Source organism: Cololabis saira, chromosome 17, assembly GCF_033807715.1.
Source record: "Cololabis saira isolate AMF1-May2022 chromosome 17, fColSai1.1, whole genome shotgun sequence".
NCBI lineage: Eukaryota > Metazoa > Chordata > Actinopteri > Beloniformes > Belonidae > Cololabis > Cololabis saira.
Window position 1 is genome coordinate 38,708,062 of NC_084603.1, and position 16,139 is coordinate 38,724,200.

Genomic DNA, 16,139 nt, shown 5'->3' on the forward strand with positions numbered 1-16,139 from the left:
AGGAGTGACCATGACCAGGTTGTGTTTCCTGCCTCCACCTTCTCTCCAGGCTCCAGTCCGCTCCCCAGAGCAGTTCAAGGCTCTGGGACTCAGCGCCCCGTCGGGGGTGCTGCTGGCCGGCCCTCCGGGGTGTGGGAAGACTCTGCTGGCTAAGGTGTGTGCCATTCCATTTCAATTCAATTCAATTTTATTTATATAGCGTCTATTACGACGTCTATTGTCTCCAGGATCTTTCCAGAGACCAGAACATAAACCCCAGAGCAATTATTACATAAACAATGTAATGTAAAAACTCCCCTAGTGGCAAGAAAAACTCCCCTTTAGGAGGAAAGAAACGACGAGCCCAACAAACTACAAGAACGATGGACAACAATGATGGTTATGAGATACTCAGATATGAGATATGAGATAATCAGTACTGGAGTTGAGGGGGGATGAGGGGGGATGAGGGGGGGTGGCATCCCCCCTGAAATAAAAACAGTAAAAATCATCCCCCCTGTAAAACTGCCATCCCTCCTTTCCATCCCTTATGTCATTTCATCAATGAATGTGGTTTTACTGATATTTCAACATTTAGAGTCATCACCAGAAAAATAACAGCAGAAAAATGTGACAATTTTCATCTGTTTCAAGTAAATTTTCACTTGAAATAGGTAGAAAAATCTGCCAGTGGGACAAGATTTATCTTCTCATTACAAGCAAAAAAATCTTGTTCCACTGGCAGATTTTTCTACTTATTTCAAGTGAAAATTTACTTGAAACAGGTGAAAATTGTTGTTTTTTCCAGTGATGAGTCTTGTTTTAAGTGTAATGAGATTTTTTTTACTAAAATGAGACATTTTAACTAGAAATGAGACAAATATTCTTGTTAAGATTGTGAGTTTTTGCAGTGATCCATGTTACTTATCCTGTGAAGGACAGAGTCATATTGATAAGTTCAGAAAAGTGTTTTTTATTGTTGTGTTTTGATGTATTTGATGTAAGCCCAGTGGATATTTAAAGCTTACAGAAGGCTGCATTTAACTGCTGCTATGTCATTCCTGCAGTATTTCTGCAGGTGTTTTGGTCACTGCTATTATTTGTAATATATTATATTATTTGTAATCAGCACAAATTATCTGTCCCCATATGATAAAATCACCATCCCCCCTGATTTATTTTTTCACAACTCGAGTACTGCTTATAATAAATAAAAAATGGAAAAGGAAAAGAGAGGAAGGGTGAGAGGCACCGTCCAGTGGATCATGTCGGTGCCCCCTGCAGCAGAGGCCTGTAGCAGCATATCTACCACCAAGCTATGTTTGACACTAACTATTATAGTCTTGTTCTATAGTGTGTTAGTCAGTAGCCATAGCTGCAGCTAGAGGTTAATGAGAAAAATGTGCGAGTGTTGAATTAAAGACAGAAGTTTACCAGATATAGTATTATTTTACCAGAAAACAAATCTAAGTTTAGACAAAAAAGTCTGGAGAGATCAGAGCCTGCAACACCGTGCAACGGCAACAGACTGCAAACAACAGGAAGTGACGCGATGCGTTTCCCAGTCAGGATAATGTAGGATAGTGTGTCAGCGGAACAGCAGCATCTCCAGTACTCATCACCGTCCTCCCTGCTCTCTCCTGACAGGCCGTGGCCAACGAGTCGGGCCTGAACTTCATCTCTGTGAAGGGCCCGGAGCTGCTCAACATGGTGAGAGGCCGCCGGCTGTCAGATACGCTGCAGACCCTGCTGGCTCTGGTCTGAGCCCCGGCAGCCTGCCAGCACTAACCCCCGCCGTGTGTGTGTGTGTGTGTGTGTGTGTGTGTGTGTGTGTGTGTGTGTGTGTGTGTGTGTGTGTGTGTGTGTGTGCAGTACGTAGGCGAGAGCGAGCGGGCCGTCAGGCAGGTCTTCCAGAGAGGACGCAACTCGGCTCCGTGTGTCATCTTCTTTGACGAGGTGGACGCTCTGTGTCCCCGCCGCTCCGGACACGAGGTGAGAAGACGCTCCAGCTCAGACACATCTGCCTTTATTTGATCATTTACACTGCAAAAACTCCAAATCTTACCAGGAATATTTGTCTTATTTCTAGTTAAAATGTCTCATTTTTAGTCAAAAAATCTCATTACACTTAAAACAAGAGTCATCACTGGAAAAAAAACAACAATTTTCACCTGTTTCAAGTAAATTTTCACTTGAAATAAGTAGAAAAATCTGCCAGTGGGACCAGATTACAGCAGAACAGCAGTATCTCCAGTACTCATCACAAGCAAAAAAATCTTGTTCCACTGGCAGATTTTTCTACTTATTTTAAGTGAAAATCTACTTGAAACAGGTGAAAATTGTTTTTTTTTTTCCACTGATGAGTCTTGTTTTAAGTGTAATGAGATTTTTTTTGGCTAAAAATGAGACATTTTAACTAGAAATAAGACAAATATTCTTGTTAAGATTTTGAGTTTTTGCAGTGTACATTACTACTTTATTATTTTACTGATTTATTTTTGTTGTTGACAAAGAAAACAAAGCACCCAAAGGTCTTGGTAAGGAGATCAAGGGTTATTCATACTGGATTTAATTTTCTCCGGTAAAGAAAAGACCTTCATTATCATTTTGTACACAGAACCTATTTAACACCTGGCAAGCTTTACCATATGAAGATCCTGGTCAGCTCTTTATGTACATGATGCTCTCAGAATAAACCAAGAACCTTCATGCAGATGGTCTGGGAATGACAACCTGTTGCAAACTTCTGGCAACAGGTTTCAACTGCATTATCCTCAATAACAGTACAGAATATTCCAGTAAACCCTCAAACACTTATTTTAAATAATTTATCCACAATGAATTTTTCACTATATCATAAACAAATTTTGCTTGCTGGCCTAACAGCTGGCCTGTGGTGGTTTCCATCTTACTGCAATTATCTTTTTTGATAATTGCAGTAAGATGGAAACCACCACACACACTTAACATCTCCCATTGGTATTTGACCTTCCTTGAAATTATCTACCTGGAAATATCTACAGCCCCAATCCATAATGCAAAACAACTAAATATTTTATTTTGGTTTATGGCAGCAGATCAAATTAAAGCCAAACTTGAAAGATGTAAATGGACATAGACTGCCTTGTTGCAGCTATCCTTGTCCAGTTTTTGATATTATTATGTTTTGCCTTTGTTTTATTTGGTCCTTTTTTTGGTTTGTTTGTTTTTTATTGTTGTATTATCTTTTTTTTTTTTTGTTTTCCTTATTATTAGTTATTAATTGTTTTCATCGAATGCTTAGGTCCGAGGGGTGGGTTTGGACGGGGGTGAAAAGATGTGTATAATGTTTGTTTGACATCATAGACTGCGTTTCCATGCACGGCCATGTAAACACTAATAACCCTTTTGAATAACCCGAATTTGCTCATATTCCGGTTTTTAAAAACCCCAATATGAGCCCTGGGTTACTCCTTTTAAAACCTGAATATTGGGTCATGTAAACACCAAACGGAATATCCCCATCACACGGAACAGGAATTTGTTTTCTGCACATGCTCTGTTCACAAGGAATCCTGGTCTTTTGAGTCCAGGAAGTTCTTAGAAACACGGAGAAACACAAGACCAGGAGGAGACTAATCACTTCATAAATGTAATGAAGGATATGAACATTTCTGCATTTGTAGACGCTAGAAAGTACCGGGATAGAAGATTTACAAGAAGGTGAGAGAAAAGTTGCGCGAAGCAGCATTTGTTTTGAATTTGGATACAGGAATAAGAAGCGGAAATGACGGGAATTGCGTCATGACGTTCTCCGTGCGTCGCTGGTTTGATCCAGATATCCTGAATGATTAATTACCATGTAAACGGAATATTCTGAATGTCTCAGTAACTTGAATATTAGCAATAACCCCAATTTTGACTGCATGTAAACGTAGTCAATGTGGTGATTATAAACGGCATTATAATAAAAAAAAGAAAAGAAACACATTTAATCACAAAAAAGAAGACCTTCGGTCTCTCAACCAAGAGTGATGCTACTCGTGAAGCGACCCGGGTCCGTGGAGACTGTGGGGCGGGGGGTCAGAGGTCGTTCTGTTGGGCCAGGGCCCGGGTCCGGCGGGCCGGTTCCTCTGCTGACCTGCGTGTTTGTGTCCAGTCAGGGGCCAGCGTGCGAGTGGTGAACCAGCTGCTCACGGAGATGGACGGCCTGGAGGCGCGGCGGCAGGTCTTCATCATGGCTGCCACCAACAGACCCGGTGAGAGGCCGCACCGGGCCGACCGGCACCGGGCCGACCGGCACCGGGCCGACCGGCACCGGGCTCTCTGAGGGAGAACCGTGCAGGTCCAACGACCCCAACCACAGATTCATGACTCACGTAGTCACCGGTGTCTCCTCTCTCCTCAGACATCATCGACCCGGCCATCCTGAGGCCCGGCCGTCTGGATAAGACCCTGTACGTGGGCCTGCCGGGCCCAGAGGACCGCCACGCCATCCTGCTGGCCATCACCAAGGTGAGCTGGTCTGCACCTGCACACAAGATTACAGAGGAGGTGTATGGAGGAAGAACCAGGGGTTTAGTCGGTTCTGACGTCCTGATCGATGTGTTTCAGGGAGGATCCAAACCCCCGCTGGACCAGGACGTCAGTCTGGAGCAGATCGCCTTCGACGAGCGCTGCGACTGCTTCTCGTAAGTCCCAGCTGGAAACACAGCTGGCGTCAGTTTGAATCCATACAGATGTTTGCAGCGTGTGTGTGTGTGTTGTGTGTGTGTGTGTGTGTGTGTGTGTTGCAGAGGGGCTGACCTGTGTGTGTGTGTGTTTGTGTGTGTGTTGCAGAGGGGCTGACCTGTGTGTGTGTGTGTTGCAGAGGGGCTGACCTGTGTGTGTGTGTGTGTGTTTGTGTGTGTGTTGCAGAGGGGCTGACCTGTGTGTGTGTGTGTGTGTGTTTGTGTGTGTGTTGCAGAGGGGCTGACCTGTGTGTGTGTGTGTTTGTGTGTGTGTTGCAGAGGGGCTGACCTGTGTGTGTGTGTGTTTGTGTGTGTGTTGCAGAGGGGCTGACCTGTGTGTGTGTGTGTGTGTGTGTGTGTGTGTGTGTGTGTGTGTGTTGCAGAGGGGCTGACCTGTGTGTGTGTGTGTGTGTTTGTGTGTGTGTTGCAGAGGGGCTGACCTGTGTGTGTGTGTGTTTGTGTGTGTGTTGCAGAGGGGCTGACCTGTGTGTGTGTGTGTTGCAGAGGGGCTGACCTGTGTGTGTGTGTGTGTGTTTGTGTGTGTGTTGCAGAGGGGCTGACCTGTGTGTGTGTGTGTGTGTGTTTGTGTGTGTGTTGCAGAGGGGCTGACCTGACGGCACTAGTGAGGGAAGCGTCCGTCAACGCTCTGAAGGCCTACAGGAAGTCCCAGCACTGCGGTGAGAATCTACCTCAGCCTTTTCAGGGTTTAAGAGCCTCGGTAATAAAGTAATCACATGTTTTTATAGCCTTACCTGTCCTTGGAGGTGGCATTGAATGAGCTGTCCGTGTCCGCTCCCGTCCGTCCGTCAATGTCAGCTTTATTTTATTAAAACAATAAACATATAAAGCCCAGGGCCAAGGAAAGTGCTCTACACTCAGAAGTCAATAAATAACAGTAAAATCAGATAAACACCAAGGTGAAACAGAACTCCTACTGTTGGGTTGGGGATCAAATACTTATGTCCTGCAATAAAATGCTAATTAATTATTGAACAATCGTACAGCAGACCTCTACGTGTCCGCCAGTGGGGAAACCCGACCAACCGGCGGTGGATCAAGTATTTGCACTGCAAAAACTCAAAGTCTTACCAGGAATATTTGTCTTATTTCTAGTTAAAATGTCTAATTTTTTGTTAAAAAATCTCATTACACTTAAAACAAGAGTCATTACCAGAAAAATAACAGTTAACAAGATTTATCTTCTCATTACAAGCAAAAAAATCTTGTTCCACTGGCAGATTTTTCTACTTATTTTACGTGAAAATCTACCGTATTGGCCCGAATATAAGACGGTGTTTTTTGCATTGAAATAAGACTGAAAAAGTGGGGGTCGTCTTACATTCGGGGTCTAGACGTTATACCCATTTACACCGCTACATGGCGCCAGATATCTTTAAAGCGAATGCCGAACTTAAAGGAGCTGTATGTAAGAGCAATAATAGAACGAATCATAAAATGACCCCGATATGTCAACAGACATTTAAAAATCATGTTCATTTCAAATACTTATGTCACTGACAACAGCACTCAAGCCAGGATATTCCAGTTTAAAAAGAGGAGTTGCAGCCCTCAACTGATGTTTATGTTGAAGCTCCACCCTCCACCTATCTCCCAATCACCAAGTCAGTATTGTTTCTGAAGCTCCACCCTCCACCTATCTCCCAATCACCAAGTCAGTATTGTTTCTGAAGCTCCACACTCCACCTATCTCCCAATCACCAAGTCAGTATTGTTTCTGAAGCTCCACCCTCCACCTATCTCCCAATCACCAAGTCAGTATTGTTTCTGAAGCTCCACCCTCCACCTATCTCCCAATCACCAAGTCAGTATTGTTTCTGAAGCTCCACCCTCCACCTATCTCCCAATCACCAAGTCAGTATTGTTTCTGAAGCTCCACCCTCCACCTATCTCCCAATCACCAAGTCAGTATTGTTTCGGCATCCGGGTTGCCAGCTCGGCTCTAATTATCGCAGCCATGGCAGCCTACGTTCCTGCTGCATTCTGCAGCCTACCTGGCAACCTCTGGTCGGGGGGAGGAGGGGGAGGGTACACGCCGCTCAACAATATTTTGAAAGTGACTGCAGTACCAGTTTTGGACATTTCTTACAGACGGCTCCTTTAACTCCCCAGGCCAAAGCAAACCCCTGTCACGAATAAGAAAAATAAAAAATAGCGCTAAGAAAGAAAAGAGAAGAAAATAAGAAAAGAGAGAGATAATGAGAGAAGAGATAACAGAAAATGGAGAAACGAGAAAAAATGGGTGGAAGATCGGCAGGTTAACCTGCAGCTGAGAAGTTATGATGCAAACTTCAAGATGATGATTTGAATGAGGCAAAATAACATGCTTTTTCTCTTGAATATATTGTTATAATCATTTGTTTCAGATGTACTGTAATTATTTTCTGTATGAAAATTGAATCTGATGTTCAAAAAGTCTTTTTGTTGTTTTTTTCCAGTGATGACTCTTGTTTTAAGTGTAATGAGATTTTTTGACTAAAAATGAGACATTTTAACTAGAAATAAGACAAATATTCCTGGTTAGATTTTGAGTTTTTGCAGTGTGTTCTCCCCACTGATTACTGCCATACGTGAAGACCAAACACAGTAGCGTGACCAAAGAGCCCAGTGCATCATGGGAAGTGTTCCCGGTAGTCTAGCAGTTAGAGCCACTAGTAGAGTAGAAAGGCTTTGGTCGGGTTGGGATTACGGATGGGACTCGAGAACCGGTTCTTGTTCAGAACCAGTTCCCAGTGTTTCAATTCCTTGGAATCGTTTGCAAATTTTGTGGGAACGAATGACGTCATCAGGCACGTTGCATAGCTGGCGCCCAAGCGATACCAACGCTTGAAAGTCTTGTTACATTTCAGTAAAAGAAGACAGCAGGGCAACTTTCAATACTTGCCAAATGAATATTTCATCAAAGGGAGGAAATATTACCAACATGCAAAAAACATTTGCGCACACAGCAGCAATAATCAATGAATTTTGAATTTTTGATCGGCTCCGGACTAACGTCAGTAATTCTCAACCCAGCTGCAGCAACATTAGCATGTCCTTGGCTAATAACACTGCAGGTAACTAATTAACTAAGAAATACTGCCTATTATATTAGCGCCATTTGCCTCATTTTTGTCCTTTTTTCCATAAGGGAATCGATAAGGGAATCGATACAGAACCGAATCGTTAAGCAGAATCGAAAGTGGAATTGGAATCGTAAAAATCTTCTCAATTCCCATCCCTAGTTGGGATCCTGCAGGCCCCCCTGAACCCCCTGAACCCCCCCAGGCCTGGTTCCTGCAGGCATGGATCTGGTCTGGACTCACGGCTGTTTTTCTTGCTCCTCTCAGGCCACGCTGGTTCCTGCAGCTGCATATCTGACCTCAGGGTGAGCAGGCAGAACTTCGAGGACGGGTTCAGGGCCATCCGTCCGTCTGTGACCAAGAAGGTAAGAGACCCCTGTGGGACAGACAGCACCTAAAGAAAAGAGCATGGGAGACTAAGCTGACTAAGCTGTGGAGGCTGATACTTCAGACTCCACTCCGTTGGGTTCCATGCTTTGATTCTTTTCATCCCCGGAGGTTTGTAACCCAACACTGGTCCAGATCTGTGGGTGGATGTTCCTGTAGGAACTCGCTTCAGTTCACCGACCGCCCATGAGCCATGGAGGAGGGGGGGCGTATATTTGTTTGCAGACGTCTACATTTTCTTTCTTTTTTTTTTGTTCTTTTTGTTCTTAAGGTCCATAAAGGCATCATGTTCATGATGCACATCCACAGGTCTTATCTGGGAACATCGGCGTTCAGGCTTTCATCTCTAGATTACGAGTACTTTTAGAGATGCATTGAAAGATGCAATAGAGGGAATGAACATGACGTCACAGATGAGACTTCACAGCGGGTTACGCAGAAAGACTGAGTGTCAGAAAGACTGAGTGTCAGCGTAAACTTTCAGTTTGAGCAACTGGAAAACATCTAAAATGGGAAAGAGCTGTTGTACGATTGATTGTACTCATAGATTTAGCAAGAAATCAGAGTTATCGTTTTACAGACTGACGAAAAATTATCTTAAGAGAGACAAATGGATCGCTGCAATTCACAGAAACAACTGGATTCCAGGCACCGAAACGTGGATTTGTGGTTCCCATTTTGTATCAGGTAATGTTGGATTTTTGGGTAGCTAACGTTAAACGGTCAAATCATAAAGTTCGGTGTCCTCATCTCTTTAATTTCTACAACAAATCCTGCCTTGAAGTAGGACCAAGCGTCAAGACTTTTGTAAGCCTTCAAGCTTTGCTTCGTGTATTTCCCCGGCGTAGAAATTAAGTACATATAAATATCAGGAAACTGGATTCGTGGCCAAATATTAATGTCCATGGACCACTGGTTCTTGGTAACTGTACCGAATATTAATGTCCATGGACCACTGGTTCTTGGTAACTGTACCAAATATTAATGTCCATGGACCACTGGTTCTTGGTAACTGTACCAAATATTAATGTCCATGGACCACTGGTTCTTGGGGTAACTGTACCAAATATTAATGTCCATGGACCACTGGTTCTTGGTAACTGTACCAAATATTAATGTCCATGGACCACTGGTTCTTGGGGTAACTGTACCAAATATTAATGTCCATGGACCACTGGTTCTTGGTAACTGTACGGGTCACTGTCAAGTCCAACTGCCTTTAATTTAAGCTGATAATCAGCTGTTATCCCGTCTTCTCCACTAGTTGCAGCTGTTTTTACCACTCAGTGTGAGTAAAGGCTGAATTAAGGTTCTGCGTCAAACCAACGCAGAGCACACGCCGTCACCGTGACGCCGTCATGAACCTTCGGACTTCTCCGTCTCTCCATTTGATCACGGTGCAGTGCCACCGCTAGTTAGCGATCTTTTCCTGAATGGTTTATCCGACTTTTTCCGGTCACAGTGAATCAAAGAGATAAGGACAACTATTGTGCAAAAAAACTAAACAAAAAAAATCACATATAAACGAAGAAAAGAGCCCTGGAAGTTCACTACTGATTCAAACCGGAAACCGGAAATGCGTTGATTCCAAGTGAACCAATCACAGCCCTCTCCGTCTGCGTGTGGTCTGCGTCGCCTCGACGCGTAGTTACAATTTTCAGGAGGTGCACGTCAGTGACGGCGTGTGGTCTGCGTCGACACATACCACACGCCATAGGCACGGCGTCGTTTTGACGCAGGACCATAACTCAGCCTTAAGGGGGCTGGTCCAGTGGGAATGTGATGTCAATGCAGACCCTCTATAAATCCTGTTGCATCCTGGGAGGAAAGGTCATTATCTTTTTTAAAAATCTTTATCAGTCCAGTGTTCCAGTGTCGGTCCACCTGGTTTTAACCACTTTTTCCAATGACTTTCCCGCCATTACAAGAATTATTTCATCTTGTAATTACTGTTTTATTTTTGTTTTTTTTAGTAAACCTTTATGAGCCTTTTGGACGTCCATCATTACTTTTTTCATCAGCTTAGTTGGTTTGGAGTTTTACAGACTTTACAAATATGCTGCACCAAGGTGTGTGTGTGTGTGTGTGTGTGTGTGTGTGTGTGTGTGTGTGTGTGTGTGTGTGTGTGTGTGTGTGTGTGTGTGTGTGTGTGTGTGTGTGTGTGTGTGTGTGTGTGTGTGTGTGTGTGTGTGTGTGTGTGTGTGTGTGTGTGTGTGTGTGTGTACACATGATAACATATGACTAACATGCAGTATCTGTGTGTCTCTCTGCAGGATCAGAAGATGTACGAGCAGCTGAAAGAGTCTCTCAGCAGATGACACCAAAGCTGCACACCTGTATCATGTATGTGATCCTGCCTCGTGTTAAAAACATTCATATTCTTCATTATAAAACATTTGCATTATAGTCACAGCTGGCATCAACAGTGAATGTGTTGATCCGCTCCAGACTTCCTTCAGCTCCTAAATGCAGCTGATGTGGTCTAACGTGGATGGAAACCATGGAAAGACCACAGTCAGATGGACACAGCCACTAAATGATTGGTTCAAAAGCCTGACCGGTGTCTTAACAGTAACGCGGCAATAAGAACATTGCTGACTTTGTTGTCCGTCACATCAGCTGTTGGGCAGCTGGTGTTTGTACTGAACAAAGCTGCAGCTGTAGGAGCAACCTGCTGCAAATGTTATTTCCAGCTGAGTTTTTAAAAGCTTCTGGGGGCAAATTCAGTCAATGTTTACTGTACGTAATAAATGGGCATCATTTTTGCAATTCGGACTGTATTTTGGAGGATTTTGCAACTGTTAAATGTGACTTTGTCTTGTCTCCTGCAGAGCGTCTTGGACAGAGCTGGACCAGAGAGCTGGGGTTGGAACTGGCCTGCAGAAACCCGGAGGAAGAGCCGTGCTGCTGCAGACGCCAACACGGACCGTGCCCTCCACACAGACGTGGGACGGTTCTACAGGAGCCGCTTCAGTCCGGGTTTGACTGCTGGTCCAGACACCGATGGGACATTCATCCTGGTCATGGAACCTGGGCTGTTCTTCCTGGCCATCGGAACTTCAGAAACTCACTCATTAAAAGACAAAAAAGGCCTAAAGAGAGAACATCATCGCCTCTCCAACATGACACCGCCAGATTAACTAGTGACGGGGGGGTGATGAGCGCTTTGTGTCCAACTCTGTCAGAGAATCATCAATGTGTTCAAATTAAACATTTGTGAATGTAAAGTCTCACCAACGTTGATCTAGTGTGTGTCAAAGTGAAGTAAGTGTGTGATCCAAACCCCGGCCGCGTCCTGACACCCTCTGAAAAGCTGCAGCAGTTCATGTCCAGGGCAGTGAGACCAGAGTCGTGGTCTGAGGGTGGACCTGACGCTGCGTCTTCCTGAGCAGCACATTACACATTAGCTTTGTCAGAGAAAATCATTTTCTTGATGCTTGTCTGTAAATCAACAACCAGACTGATGACAAAGAACCAAGGCAAGTTTATTTGTACAGCACAATTCAACACAAGGTAATTCAATAAAAATACTAATTTATTCTTGGTAATATTCAGATTTAAATTTCATTATATGTCTTTTTTCTCTTTAGATTCATGAGCTTATTCTCTAATTAGTTTTATACTTTTAATATTAAGACTTTTTCCATAAAATTAACAATTTAATTCGCATAATATTACAACAATTTAAACAATTTTTTGTAAATTTATAACTATTCTCATGATGTTTTTGCAAACTTCAGACTTTTCTTAAGTTTCTGAATTTTTAGTTTTCTCGTGTTCTCTTGTTGTCATAATGTTAGGAGTTAATTTCGTGATATTTGTACTTTATTATATTTTCTGAACTTTAGCTTTAGAAATTACAACTCTTTTTTACATTTACAACTTTATTTTTGTAATGTTTCTACATTATTATTGTAGATTAAGTACTTTACTCTTACAAATGTGTTGTTTTTATTGTGATTTAACAGTTATTTTCTCCCAGTAGCCCCAATACTTTATCAATGAAATAAATAAGCCTCTTTTTTTTTTTTTTTAATTTTGCCATGTGAACTTTTCTAAATCAGATTTATAAAATGCTACATGCTGATAAATAACACGGGGGCCTGAATTAATGTGCTGAATTGGTTTTTAGTAGGCAAGGCAAGTTTATCTGTACAGCACAATTCAACACAAGGTAATTCAAAGTGCTTTACATCAACATTAAAAGCGGCAAGACATAATTAAACAGTAAATAACAAATACAATGAAATAAAATGATAAGAAAAGAGGTAAAATAATAAAAAGCACAAGTAGTTAAAAAGTAAGGGCAGTAGATACAGCAGGTACATCTCATTCTTACAATGGCAACAATTACTTTTCTATACGGTCAAAACGTACAAAGACCGGGTCAAATACAGGATTACAACAGTAATCTGTAACAATTTGTACAGTGAATTAAACCAATTTGGCAATTCTACGTCACAATGCCTGTTTCCTGTTTCAACTGACGAGAATTACATTTCTATACGGTCTAAATGTACAAAGACCCAAAAACAAGATTCATCTGAAAATGAGACACTGGACACTTGTACAAATCAACTCAAATTGGAGAAACGGTTAACAACTTGACGCATGCAAGCAGGAGTGAAGGGAGGAGAATAAGGAATGACACCAATGCATCTTGGGAGGCCCCATAGCAGTCTAGAGGTGTAGCAGCAGAGCTAAAGAGAGGCTTCAGCGTGCCCTAACTATAGTGGAAGAAATAAAGTTTTAAAGATATGCCGGGTGTCTGGGTGCTCTTAACCAGGAGCTGGTTCCACCAGTCTGATAACTGGAGGAGCTGCCTCCTCCTCCTCCTCCTCCTCCTCTACTGCTTGAAACTCTAGAAACCGCAAAAAGACCTGCAGTCCAAGAGACAAGTGCTCTGTTCAGATCACGTGGAGCTAGGATTTCTTCAACACAAAGGATTTGGCCCTTGAAAGGCTTTATATGTGGAAAGAATAGTTGTAAATAAATGATGTCCTGGGCTTAGCAGGACAATGAAGGGAAGCCGTGATTAGGGAAATCTGATCTCTCCTGCTAATCCTCAACTCTGGCTGCAGCTTTTTGAACCAGCCGGAGGTTTCTGAGCATCACTTTAGGACATCCCTCTAACAAGGAGTCCCACCCTGAAGTAAATACTTGGACTGTTTTTTTCTATCACTGAGTTAGGATGTTCCTTACTTGTATAAATTAAGGACAAAATTCCTGGCTGTAGTACGAGATACCGAAGTAATGATTCAATTCAATTTTATTTATATAGCGTCTATAACAACAGAAGTTGTCTCTAGGATCTTTCCAGAGACCCAGAACATGAACCCCGAGCAATTATTACATGAACATCCATCCATCCATCCATCCATCCATCCATCCATCCATCCATCCATCCATCCATCGTCCGCCGCTTATCCGTTCCCGGGTCGTGGGGGCAGCAGCCTCAACAGAGATGCCCAGACTTCCTTCAACCCAGACACTTCCTCCAGCTCTTCCTCCATCTCTTCCTGCAGCTCTTCCGAGGGGAGTCCGAGGCGTTCCCAGGCCAGCTGAGAGACATAGTCTCTCCAGCGTGTCCTGGGTCTTCCCCGGGGTCTCCTCCCGGTGGGACATGCCTGGAACTCCTCCCTAGGGAGGAGGGACATGCCTGGAACACCTCCCTAGGGAGGAGGGACATGCCTGGAACACCTTCCTAGGGAGGAGGGACATGCCTGGAAGACCTCCCTAGGGAGGATCCCGGAGGATGGAACAGATGCCCAAGCCACCTCAGCTGACTCCTCTCCATGTGAAGGAGTAGCGGCTCGACTCCGAGCTCCTCCCGGGTGACCGAACTCTTCACCCTATCTCTAAGGGAGCGTCCAGCCACCCTGCAGAGGAAACTCATCTCTAAGGGAGTGTCCAGCCAGCCTGCGGAGGAAACTCATCTCTAAGGGAGTGTCCAGCCAGCCTGCGGAGGAAACTCATCTCTAAGGGAGTGTCCAGCCACCCTGCGGAGGAAACTCATCTCTAAGGGAGTGTCCAGCCACCCTGCGGCGGAAACTCATCTCTAAGGGAGCGTCCAGCCACCCTGCGGAGGAAACTCATCTCTAAGGGAGCGTCCAGCCACCCTGCGGAGGAAACTCATCTCTAAGGGAGCGTCCAGCCACCCTGCAGAGGAAACTCATCTCGGCCGCTTGTATCCGCAATCTTGTCCTTTCGGTCACTACCCAAAGTTCATGACCATAGGTGAGGGTAGGTGCGTAGATTGACCGGTAAATCGAGAGCTTCGCCTTTCGACTCAGCTCCTTCTTCACCACGACGGTCCGGTACATCGACCGCAGAACTGCGAACGCTGCACCGATCCGTCTGTCAATCTCACGCTCCATCGTTCCCTCACTCGTGAACAAGACCCCAATATACTTGAACTCCTCCACCTGAGGCAGGACTTCTCCACCCACCCGGAGAAGGCATGCCACCCTTTCCCGGTGGAGAACCATGGCCTCGGTTTTGGAGGTGCTGATTCTCATCCCTGCCACGTCGCACTCGGCCTCAAACCGCCCCAGCACATGCTGAAGGTCCCGGTCCGAAGAAGCCAACAGGACAACGTCATCCGCAAAAAGCAGAGATGAAATCCTGAGGTTCCCAAACCGGATCCCCTCCGGCCCCTGGCTACGCCTAAAAATCCTGTCCATAAAAATTATGAACAGGACCGGTGACAAAGGGCAGCCCTGCCGGAGTCCAACATGCACTGGGAACAAGTCTGACTTACTGCCGGCAATGCGAACCAAACTCCTGCTCCGATCATACAGAGACCGGACAGCCCTTAGTAGAGGGCCCCGGACTCCATACTCACTCAGCACCCCCCACAGAATGGCACGAGGGACGCGGTCAAATGCCTTCTCCAGATCCACAAAGCACATGTAGACTGGTTGGGCAAATTCCCATGAACCCTTGAGCACCCTGTGGAGGGTGTAGAGCTGGTCCAGTGTTCCACGACCGGGACGAAAACACCATTGTTCCTCCTGAATCCGAGGTTCAACTATCGGCCGTATTCTCCTCTCCAGTACCCTGGCGTAGACTTTCCCGGGGAGGCTGAGAAGTGTGATCCCCCTGTAGTTGGAACACACTCTCCGGTCCCCCTTTTTAAACAGAGGGACCACCACCCCGGTTTGCCACCCCAACGGTACTGTCCCCTTCCTCCATGCAATGTCGCAGAGGCGTGTCAACCAAGACAGCCCTACGACATCCAGAGACTTGAGGTACTAAAATCATCTAATCTCATCCACCCCCGGTGCCCTGCCACCGAGGAGCTTACGAACCACCTCAGTGACCTCGGCTTGGGTGATGGATGAGCACGCCCCAGAGTCCCCGCTCTCTGCTTCCTCAGTGGAAGGCATGTCAGTTGGGTTGAGGAGATCCTCGAAGTATTCCTTCCACCGTCCGACGATGTCCCCAGTCGAGGTCAACAGCTCCCCACCCACACCATAAACGGTGCCGGCAGAGTACTGCTTCCCCTTTCTTTGCCTCCAGGACTGCCCGAGCCGCGGCTCGCTTGGCCTGCCGGTACCCATCTACTGCGTCAGGAGTCCCACCGGCCAACATAGCCCGGTAGGACTCCTTCTTCAGTCTGACGGCATCCTGTACTTCCGGTGTCCACCACCGGGTTCTAGGATTGCCGCCACGACAGGCACCGGAGACCTTGCGTCCACAACTTCGAGCCGCCGCGTCGACAATGGAGGCAGAGAACATGGTCCACTCGGACTCAATGTCCCCCGCCTCCCCCGGGATCTGAAAGAAGCTCTCTCGGAGGTGGGAGTTGAAGATGTCCCTGACAGAGGGCTCAGCCAGACGTTCCCAACAGACCCTAGGCCGGAGGTCAATGATCGACTTTGTTGTCGTTTCATCTGACCTTCGGCCGCATGTCTTGGACACTCGGGTGGAGAGAGGGGCTGAGCTGTCAACTGATCACCACCTGGTGGTGAGTTGGATGCGC

At 45.3% G+C, this 16,139-nt stretch overlaps 1 protein-coding gene across 2 annotated transcripts in view; it reads left to right on the forward strand.

Moving 5' to 3' along the window:
* The window catches only part of nvl (nuclear VCP like), a 40,724-nt gene extending 28,927 nt beyond the window's left edge, over positions 1-11,797 (forward strand). The window contains exons 16-25 of one of the 2 annotated variants that reach the window (XM_061745532.1): positions 50-154; positions 1,627-1,689; positions 1,852-1,971; positions 4,118-4,217; positions 4,367-4,473; positions 4,573-4,649; positions 5,289-5,365; positions 8,036-8,133; positions 10,429-10,498; positions 10,987-11,797. In XM_061745532.1, the coding sequence (XP_061601516.1) occupies positions 50-154; positions 1,627-1,689; positions 1,852-1,971; positions 4,118-4,217; positions 4,367-4,473; positions 4,573-4,649; positions 5,289-5,365; positions 8,036-8,133; positions 10,429-10,473 (792 nt within the window). In that variant the 3' untranslated portion in view covers positions 10,474-10,498; positions 10,987-11,797. The remainder of the gene's footprint in view (positions 1-49; positions 155-1,626; positions 1,690-1,851; positions 1,972-4,117; positions 4,218-4,366; positions 4,474-4,572; positions 4,650-5,288; positions 5,366-8,035; positions 8,134-10,428; positions 10,499-10,986) is intronic. The other variant, XM_061745533.1, reaches the window with a different exon arrangement.
* Positions 11,798-16,139: the final 4,342 nt, after the last annotated feature.